A 9,743-nucleotide genomic window follows, 5' to 3' on the forward strand; every position below is an offset into this window, starting at 1 on the left:
CCAAGAAGTTGGTTGCTTAACTGACTAAGCCGGCTAGCTGCCCCCTTGGGTTTTAAACATTTAAAATGTAGAACTTGGGGCACCTAGGAGGCTCAGTCGTTAAGTGTCTGCCTTAGGCTCAGGTCATGATCCCCGGGGTCCTGGGATCGAGTCCCGCAAGCTCCCTGCTCAGCGAGAAGCCTGCTTCTCCCTCTCCCACCTCCCCCATTTGTGTTCCCTCTCTCGTCGTGTCTCTTGCTGTCAAATAAATAATAAAATCTTAAAAGAAATAAAATGTAGAACTTATGCTAAGAAACTGTTAAATAAAATATGTTCTATTCTTTTGCCTTGATGAATATACATAATGGTCTGGGATGTTGTTCAAATTTGAATTCAGATTTGGACTTTGAGTCCTCAGGATTCTATGGTAGAATGTGGTGGTAGGGGAAGAGGAAGCGTTGGGCCACGGGCCTTTGGGCTTGCTTCTTTTCCCACTCCTGACACCATCTTGTACTGTGAGGGCCCTCATGGGCACACATGTGGATCTCTCTGTCTACACATCCCAATTCTGTCTAAGACCTCCTGCAAATAGTCACCATTGGCCAGCCTGTGTGTCTAGGGGTGAATGTACTAGTAGTGTGGTCCACTCCTGCAAAGGCCAACCCAGGTGAGAGGTCTGTATGGGCCCTAGAAGTGGGCTTGGGGAACTTTGAACAGGGAATTGCTGGGTATCTGGAGTGTGGTCCAGAAGGGGATTGGGCGTGGGTGGAGGAGGCCTGAATTCCTCACCCCGTGAGGTGGGACACAGCCAGAATGAAGCCTTCCAAAAGCACAGGGCCCAGGGCAGGGGCCACTCTTGCCTGGGCCTATGGGCAGTAAGTTGATGTTTCCATATTTCATCAGTGTGTACGCTCCATGAAGGGAGGGCTGGTGTTAGTCTGATTTACTGGGGTGTCCCTAATGCCTAGCATGGTGCCTTGTGCTTAATAAACACTTGTCAAATGAATATAGCAGGTAGATTTGGAAGAGGTTTGAAGATTTGGATCCATTACTGAAGATCTAGATACCAAAAGCCAGAACTTACAGGGCTTACAGGGTCTAATGGGCTCCAAAAATTGGAGGGCAGGACTGAGGAGGTAGTGATGGCACCCCAGATTACTGACTGTGTCTCCTTTCCTCCCTCTTCATGTCGTGCCCCAATTCTCCCAGCCCTTCACCTGCCTGGCCTTCTTCCCCCAATTGTCCAACATGCTTCTGTTTATATCTTTCTCCTTTTTTGTCCTTTGGCCGCTGTGCCTCCTCTGTGGCCTGACCACCTATCTGCCTGTTCCTCTCTATTTCTTTCTAGCTCTTGGTCCCCAGTCTTAACTTTCCTATGCCCCTTCCTTCTACTGCCATTGCTTTTCTGGTCCCTTGCTCCTAGCACCCCCTCTTGTTACCCCTTACTCCCTTCTTGGTCCTCTCCAGAAGACTTTCTTTTTTAGTTTGCCACAGCCCTTTGCCTGCCTCTTCCATGGGCCTGCATCCCTCCAACTCCTCTAATAGAAATCCCTGGAGAACCCCCAGCTTGTTCTGTCCTCCATCCCAGGTGGAGACCTACTGCCCCCTCTGCTAAGCCTTCCTGCCTCCCTTCCTCTGTTTCATCATTTCTGCAGTCTGCCTGGCATCATATTTTCCCTCCTGTTTCCCTGTCCCCAGAAGTCCTGGAGTCAGTCACTCTCAGTGTGCATCTCCCAGGCTCTGGGTACACCCCCACCGAGAGGACCCATTAATCACCTCCTGGGGCCCCACTGGTTGCCTCTCCTCTCTGTGCCCTTGCTCCTTTCCTCTGGCCCAACCCTCACTGCCCTAACGGACTCCTTTCCCTATTCAGTGGCACCTGGTCTGAGCCCTGAGCGGCTCAGTTTGCCTGAGCTTGTTTAGTCTGACTCTTTTAGCCCGTTAGCAGCTTAGTAACCACCCCTCCTTGAGCCCTCCAGTAAACAAGAAGATCAGCACAGATCTGACAGCTGCTCGGGGGCAAGTGTCTGGCCAGGCCAGGCATGGAGAAAGGGGCTACATTCAACACTTCCTACTCTTTCTTCAACTCAGGAAGTTCTGGGCTCTTTTTCCTGGCTATGTGCCTCAAAGCCACATTCTGTGGATGTGTGTTCAATTCCCTGTCTCCATGATCCCCATTCCCATCTGTGGCCTTGTTCCCAGGCCTTGGTTCTGCAAAAAGAGGTGGATCCAGGCAATTACACTGAGAAACCTTACTACTTAAATCCTGACAATGGTCTCTAAGGTTCTCTGCTCCTTGAAATGCAGGACAAATGTGGGAAGAGAGTGATGTCATCTGATCTAGGTCTTTTTTTGTGTGTGTACTGAGCATGGTAAGAGAGACCACAGGTGTGCACGCAAACGCACACACACACACACACACACACACACACACACACAGGGAAAGCTGCGTTAACTGCAGGTATTCTGTAGACCAGTGGTTCTCAAACTTCAGTGTTCATCAAAGTCCCCCAAGGGCTTATTAAAACACAGATTTCGGGGGTCCCATGTCCAGAGTTTCTGATTCAGTGGGTTTGAGGTGAGCTCAGAGAATATGCATTTTTAGCAAGTTCCCAGATGCTGCTGCTGGTTGGGGGAACCACACTTTAAAAACTACTGTTCTCATCTGAATCCACCAGCTGGGACCAGGTTAATTTTTATAACTGATGATCCTCGGGGCTGATGGACACCCAGGTCTCTCTCTGACTTGGGACAGGGGGCCTGTTAACCCCATGGGAACATTTGGGTATCCTTAGCAGGTAGGGGATAGCCCTTAACTCCAGGGTTCTATTCTAGCCCACACCTTGTTTTAAACAGCTTCAGACAGGTTTAAACACCTCCTTAGCTAATTCCTAGTATCCCTGTTCCAACTTCTACTCAGGGATGAGAGCTCTAAGAGGTGTTAGGGGATTAGGCTGAAAATGTAGGTCACCCCCCAGCCATCTGGGAACCAGGATGGTGAGAGAGGAAGAGACAGGGACAGAGATACACGCAGGGAAAAGGGGAGAGGAAGCAGAGGGCGTGTGAGGGCAGTTGCAGAAGTGTCTCGGATGGATTGATGGTGATTAGATTCCTGTGTCCCGAGGTGGCCCGGAAGGAAGGAACAGAGATCCCCACTCTCCCTTCTGCTGCTCCTTCTCCTGAGCTGGGCTGCTTGTCCTGGGACTGGGTCATCAAGAGTGGGAGAGGCTGAGGATTGGGTGGCCAAGTCCTGGACGTTCACTGAGGGGACTGTTGCCTGTCTTTCCGATATGATAACTGTGAGGGACTTGGGGCCTCACAGTGGGAGTGAGGCAGGGGACAGAAGTGTGAGGATTCCTGAACACAGGAAATAGACCCAGCTGGCTAGGTGAGAGTGGGTTCAGGACTGCCTGGACTCCCGCAAACACTGCCAAAGTGCTGTAGAGTGTTGGAGGGTGAGGGCACCGGGAGCTGCCCTGGGCCTCTTTTCCAGTCCCAGGCTCTCAGTCGCTGAGGGTTGAGGGTGGTGTTCACAGGGGGGTGGCTGGCCAGGCCAAAGCACTCTCAGTACCGGGGAACTGAGCGTCTGCGAGACCGGTCATCAGGAAAGAGCTTTGTTGGGGAAGATGCCCCCTTCCTTACTTGAGAACAGGCTTACTTGTCCTCTCCCCTCTTCTCATTCCCCCCAACACCCCAGGCCAATGAGATATGCAAATGATCTCCTTACCTCATTGGCTGGAGGCCTGAGGACCCCAGATGACCTCAAAGCGCTGGCCCTTTAAGAGCATCCCCATGGACTTGGTGCCCACAGCGCCTTGTTCTGAGCACGGAGGCACCAGACCCCATTCAATGGGGTCTCCGGTCTCTGGGGAAGCTGTGCCTGCCTGACACTGACACATCATTTCTACCATCCCCCAAGTGAGTATATTCAGGGCCTACCTTCATGCCAGGCCTCTCACCTACAACCTTCTCTTCCGTCCCCTGCTGTCTGCTCTCTGTTGTCTACCTTCAAGAATCCTCACACTTCTGTCCCCTGCCCCACTCCCACCCTGACTGGCTTCATGTCCCTCACTGCTATCACAGCAGGCTGATAACTAACCCTCCTCACTTATCTCTTCATTCACTTTTCTCTGGACAGTGTTTCACCATCTCCTCCCTGCCAGGGATCATTCCTTCAATCTGTGTCTTTGTTTCTACTGCCCCTGTCCTCTCAAGGATGAGGGGCTCGAGAGAGAAGGCAAAGACCTTCCTTGGGACAGGAAGAGAGAAGCGCTCGTCCTTCCTTCCACCTCTCTGGGCAGAGCCTGATCGTCTGAGCTGTCATTAAAAAGGGGGCTATCTAGGCATGGGGTGTCAAGATGGAGCCATATGCCAAGCCCCAGGGATTAGCACTCCCTGCCTTGCCCCTTTGGGGGCTGGCAGTGGGGCTGTTGGAACTGGGAGCTGGGCTCTAGCTTGGGAATTCCAGGCTGGGAGGGATCTCTGAGGTCACCTAGCCTGATGTTCCTCAGGTGAGTACACACTCTGTTGTTGATAACAGGGAAGAGAGCTCCTTGCTGACATAAGTTTGGGACACTCTGGGTTGAGGTTGAACAGATGGTTTACGGAAGGATTTCTCAGATTAATATGTTGCTATGCTTGTGAATCTGCAGAACATGGGGATGGGAGGCAGCATTTCTCAAAATTATCTGAGCATCAACTTCTTCTTGGGTATTTTTCAGACTTAGGGTTTCCCAGAACACTCTGGGAAATGGGAAAGTCTAACTGCCTTTATTGAACGAAACAGGAAATGGGGGTCAGAATGGGGGAGGTGATCTGTCCAAGTCTGCACAACATAGCAGGCTCTGAATAGAAGGAGGAAACCAATTTTGGTTGGTTCCCTTTGGAGATATTGGCTTGGGGAAAAACGGTCACCACCCAGTCCTGATCTTTCTAGAACCAATTCTAGGACCTTTCTTTTCTCTTTGGAACATCTCATGCTCCTATAAAAGGGATTAATTGTTAATTGATTGATTAACCCATAGAACAGATGTGCACTGAGGCCCTCCTGTGTGCAAGACATCGACCTAGGGTGTTTTGAGAGGTATAACAATGCATTATCTCTGTACATTAAAATTCACGGCATACACGCCTTCCCGTTGTCCAAAAATAGACATATACTCTGTCACAGTTAATTAAGCAAATTTTTTTTTAAGCAAAATTTTTTGATTGCTTGGAAATAGAATGATGTCTCTTGAGATGACAGAGCCTCTCAGTGTGCCCCAGCACTAGAGTTGGGAGCACTGCCATGATCCTCTTGTTCTTCATAGCTTGCGGTAGCACCAGTGGGGCGAGGGGCCGTGCTGTCTGTCCTCTTCCTCAGTCATGCCTCTAAGCTGCCTGCCCCCAGTCAGTACCCCCTGCCACCTGAAAAGTTGTTCCAGCCCAGAGGTGACTTTTTAAGAAACAGTGTTGCACCATCACCCAGGATTTTCCAGAACTCTGGCTCTCCAGGGCACTTGGGCCTTGGGAGAAGCACGTTCCAGTGAAGGAGGCTGGCAGGCAGGCTCCAGCTCTCCTCTGTTTTTGCAGGTGCACCCCTCCCAATCCAGCCCCAGGATGGCACTGCCTCCCAGCCCCCTGGCTATGGAATATGTCAATGACTTTGACTTGATGAAGTTTGAGGTAAAGCGGGAACCCTCTGAGGGGCGATCTGGCCCCCCAACAGCCTCACTGGGCTCCACACCCTACAGCTCAGTGCCTCCTTCACCCACCTTCAGTGAGCCAGGCATGGTGGGGCCTACGGAGGGCCCGAGGCCAGGCCTGGAGGAGCTGTACTGGCTGGCCACGTTGCAGCAGCAGCTGGGAGCTGGGGAGGCACTGGGGCTGAGTCCTGAGGAGGCCCTGGAGCTGCTGCAGGGTCAAGGTCCAGTCCCTATGGAGGGGCCCCACAGCTACTACCCAGGGAGCCCAGAGGAGACAGGGGCCCAACATGCCCAGGTGAGTGATCAGTGTGTTGGTCTGAGGGGTGGCAGGGTGAGGGAGGACAGCTCAAGAGGGGAAGAATTCCTGGACAGAGTTATGGATTGGGGAAGAGACAGAAGGCAGGAGAACGGAAGAGCCCTTGAAAGAAAATCAGGTAGAGAAAACTACCTTCTGCCCCCTCCCCTTTTTCCAAATGGAGAGAAATGAGTAGTCCCAACCAGAAGAGGGAGAAGGATAGAAGAGTACCAAAAGGGGAGAGCTGAGAATTAATGGGGAGCAGTTCTTTACGGGGAGGTAAATATACTCCCATCTGTGGAAACTTGGGAAAGAATTGTGTGTGGAATGGAGTTCAGACTGTGGGAACGGGAATGAGGTTGGCCTTTTCAAACATCGTGCTTCCCCAGCCCCCAATCTTCTCAGGAAGGATTGGGACTCATCCTATTAATTATAGACACAGATGGGGGTGTTGAGGGCATTAGGATGTAATCCAAATCCTTTGAGGGTCACAGGGTTGCGGCCTTCAGGACAGGGGAGAGAGGTGCATTGGCAGGCGAGGTCTGCCTGGGCGCGTATCCACTGGACACTAAAAGTGCCTCGAACCTAACGCTAAGCACCGCGCAGGAATGGCGCAGGCTCCAGACGTGCGACTGGCTCGCCCGACCGTGGGAGGCGGGGCCTGCGGCGCAGGGCGGATACAAAGAGGCGCGCGTTCCCCAGGGAGGAGGGGCTTGTCGGGACCTGGGGCGGGGTCTGGACTGCGGGGTGGATATGGTGCGCCGGCGAGCATCCGGTAAGGCGGGGGCCGAAGGCGGAGCTTCCCGGGGGCGGGGCAGTCCCACGGGCGACCCTAGGTTGGAGCTGGGCAGGGCCCCGCGCTGACCCGCTCCCCGCCCTCTCGCTCTGCAGCTGGCGGAGCGGTTTTCGGACGCGGCGCTGGTGTCGATGTCTGTGCGGGAGCTCAACCGGCAGCTGCGAGGCTGCGGGCGCGACGAGGCCCTGCGGCTGAAGCAGAGGCGCCGCACGCTGAAGAACCGAGGTTACGCGCAGGCCTGTCGCTCCAAGCGGCTGCAGCAGCGGCGCGGGCTAGAGGCCGAGCGCGCCCGCCTGGCCGCCCAGCTGGACGCGCTGCGGGCCGAGGTGGCCCGCCTGGCCAGGGAGCGTGACCTCTATAAGGCTCGCTGTGACCGGCTGACCTCGAGCGGCCCTGGGGCCGGGGACCACGCCCACTTCTTCCTCTGAGCAGCTAGGGGCCTCGGAGTGGTGTCGTAGGAGGGTGGGGGGCACCACCCAGGAGGCCACTGTACCGTTCATTAGATGGTTACTGAGCGCCTTCTGGCGCCAGACACTACGTGGTGTGACTATACATAAATATCCCCGAACTTCCTAGCCCCTCAGGGCATGCTCCGAGGTTAGATGCTGGTCATTTTCTGGGAGAGAAGTCTAATCACGCAGGCAGCCCAGAGCACCCTCCACTTCCCGTTCCATCCCCACGTGACCAGGACGCTGCGATCTGGAGGAGCCAGTGCAGGGCACTGTGTGTGAGGGGGAGGGTGGGGAGGCGTGGTTGATAGCTGGGTGACAGTGAATGGGAGGCGAGGGAGTGGTGTGACTCCCCCTCAGTTTAGATTTTAATTCAAGGTTTTCAACCTGTAGTGCATTAAGGTGGTAATTAGCAATGAAGCCATGTTTTCATTCCAAGGCTTGTAAACTCCGCATTTTAGGATGACTGCATTTTCTCAAGATTTCAGTTACCAACAGCAAGACAAGACTAAGAACTCTATCCAAGAAGCTTTCTTCCTACCCAGCCCGGTGGCCTCCAGGGCCCAGAGCAGCAAACGCCTGAGGAGCTCTGGGAGTGGTTGGTGTGGGCTGGGAGAGACCTCTGGGCACGAGTCTGGGGACCTGGGTGCCAGTCCCAGCTCTGCCATGGGATACCTCTGTCACCTTGAGAAAACCACTTGCTTCCCTGGTTTTTGTTACCTACCCCAATCTTGGGCTGGATGACTTCTGACACCTTTACAGTTTTGGCATCTCCTTGGTGTGGGGCCCCAAGATTCTCCCCAAGAAGCCCCCAGGACAACCTCACCAAAGGGACTTCCTGTCCTGCTCCTGCTTGCTGATTGCAGCCTGGTCAGTGGAGGAGCCCACACACCGGTCCTCTGTTGCTCCCTCCAGGCTGCCTTGGCCTCCAGACCTGTGTAGGGTACCCTTGCTACCTCCTGCCTTGCTGAGGGCTGAGGTGAGATTTTACTCAGTATGACAAGATGCTGAAAGAATGAGATTTTTGTGAATTAAACTTGAAGTTCAGGCAGAACTTTATACTATTGGCTAAATGTTCTTACCATTTAAGAAGTGTTCATTCTTTAGCCTTGCTCCTCGTGTGTGTGTGTGTGTGTGTGTGTGTGTGTGTGTGTGTGTGTGTTGAGTCTCAGTTCTGGAGGCCCAGTGAAAATGGGGTAGAAGGGTGCGGATTGGGCCAGATGGAGCCTCCTCCTCCTACCAGCACTGCACAGAAGCCCAGGAGCATCAGTGACTGGGCTAGGCCTGCCTATGGCTATCCTGAGGTCCCATAGTTGCCATGGTTACCCAGCCCTCTGGTTCATCTGCCTACAGAGAGAGTGGGGGGTGGGGCGGGGGGAGCGCTCTGGGCAGAGCAGAGGCATTGAACTGGGAGCAGCTACCTCACCAGCCACTGTCATAGGTCCCCTAAGGGACATAATAAATAGGAAGAAGCAGTTGAGGGTGGGGAAGAGGCTCCCATATGTCTCTCTTCCTTTCTGCCCCCTCTATCCACCCCCTCCCCAGCTGTCTTTTCTCATCACAGTTCTTGTTCCCTCCTCCCCCTCCTCCAGCCCAGCTCTTCCCTCTTCCACTCAGGAGCCTGCAATATCTCCTCCATCTCCCCCAGGATTTCTTTTTCTTTCTCTTTCTCTCTCCTTTTCCAACACTGGCCACTGGCCACCCTCTCTGGCTCTGGCTTCTCTCTCCTGAGTGGCTCACAACACCTTTGTCCTCTCCTCCTTCGTTTCCTTCCACACATATCATTGAAGGGAGAGGCTGGGGCAGAGAGGGTCCTTCCAGGATTCGTTGTTTCTTCCCTTGCTCCGGATATCACCTGTGTTCTCACCCTCTCTGGAGCATCAGTCCAGTCCCAGTTTTGCTTTTGCACACCTTCCTTAACTGGCTGAGGCCTTGCACAGCACACACACAGACAGAGAAGCCATCCGCAGGCACCCACCCCCATATGCATAATCAGCCCACATATCCATACACCTGGGGCTCAAGATGAGGCTCACAAAGAAGTTGCACACCCGTGATTAAGAGTGTAGGCACTTCAGTCAGATGGGTCTGGGCTCAATTCCAGGCTCACCAGTTCTTTGCTGATGGGTGGATTTAAATGAAACCTCCCTTGGTTTGAAGAAAAATGGGGAAAGTGATGCTAACTACCGAGTGAGCGTGAATGCACTTAAAGCATGTTGCACAAAGTTTCACACATGCCAAACAATAACGTTCACTGTTGTTGTTAATGTTATTAAGGGTACACAGCCTGGCTTTCTGAAACACGAAGGCCACACTCGTGGAGAGGTAGGGATAATGCATGAACACACACACACATTTACACACCCAGGAAAACCAGGCTACACAGACCTCAGATGCCCCCTCTGTGTTCATAATCCACTCACAGACCTGCTGCCCTCCCTCTGTCCCCCCAACACCCCTGCTTGGCCTGCCCCACAGCTGTGTGGGGGCTGGAGTGAAGCTCCTGAGGGACTCAGCTGGGCTTCTCTAGAGACAGCTGT

General features: G+C 53.5%; 1 protein-coding gene across 2 annotated transcripts; it reads left to right on the forward strand.

The window, feature by feature from the left end:
* Positions 1-5,544: 5,544 nt before the first annotated feature.
* On the forward strand, positions 5,545-7,476 carry NRL (neural retina leucine zipper). 2 transcript variants are annotated; one of them, XM_032856335.1, is made up of 2 exons: positions 5,545-5,958; positions 6,850-7,476. In XM_032856335.1, exons 1-2 carry the CDS (start codon positions 5,578-5,580, stop codon positions 7,180-7,182), a joined length of 714 nt encoding a protein of 237 aa, XP_032712226.1. In that variant the 5' UTR covers positions 5,545-5,577; the 3' UTR covers positions 7,183-7,476. The 2 variants fall into 2 exon arrangements, with proteins under 2 accessions (XP_032712226.1, XP_032712227.1); XM_032856336.1 differs by having other exon boundaries at positions 5,545-5,643.
* The last annotated feature ends 2,267 nt before the right edge of the window (positions 7,477-9,743 follow it).

This window comes from Lontra canadensis, unplaced genomic scaffold (genome assembly GCF_010015895.1).
Source record: "Lontra canadensis isolate GAN:19392208 unplaced genomic scaffold, GSC_riverotter_1.0 scaffold12, whole genome shotgun sequence".
Lineage (NCBI taxonomy): Eukaryota > Metazoa > Chordata > Mammalia > Carnivora > Mustelidae > Lontra > Lontra canadensis.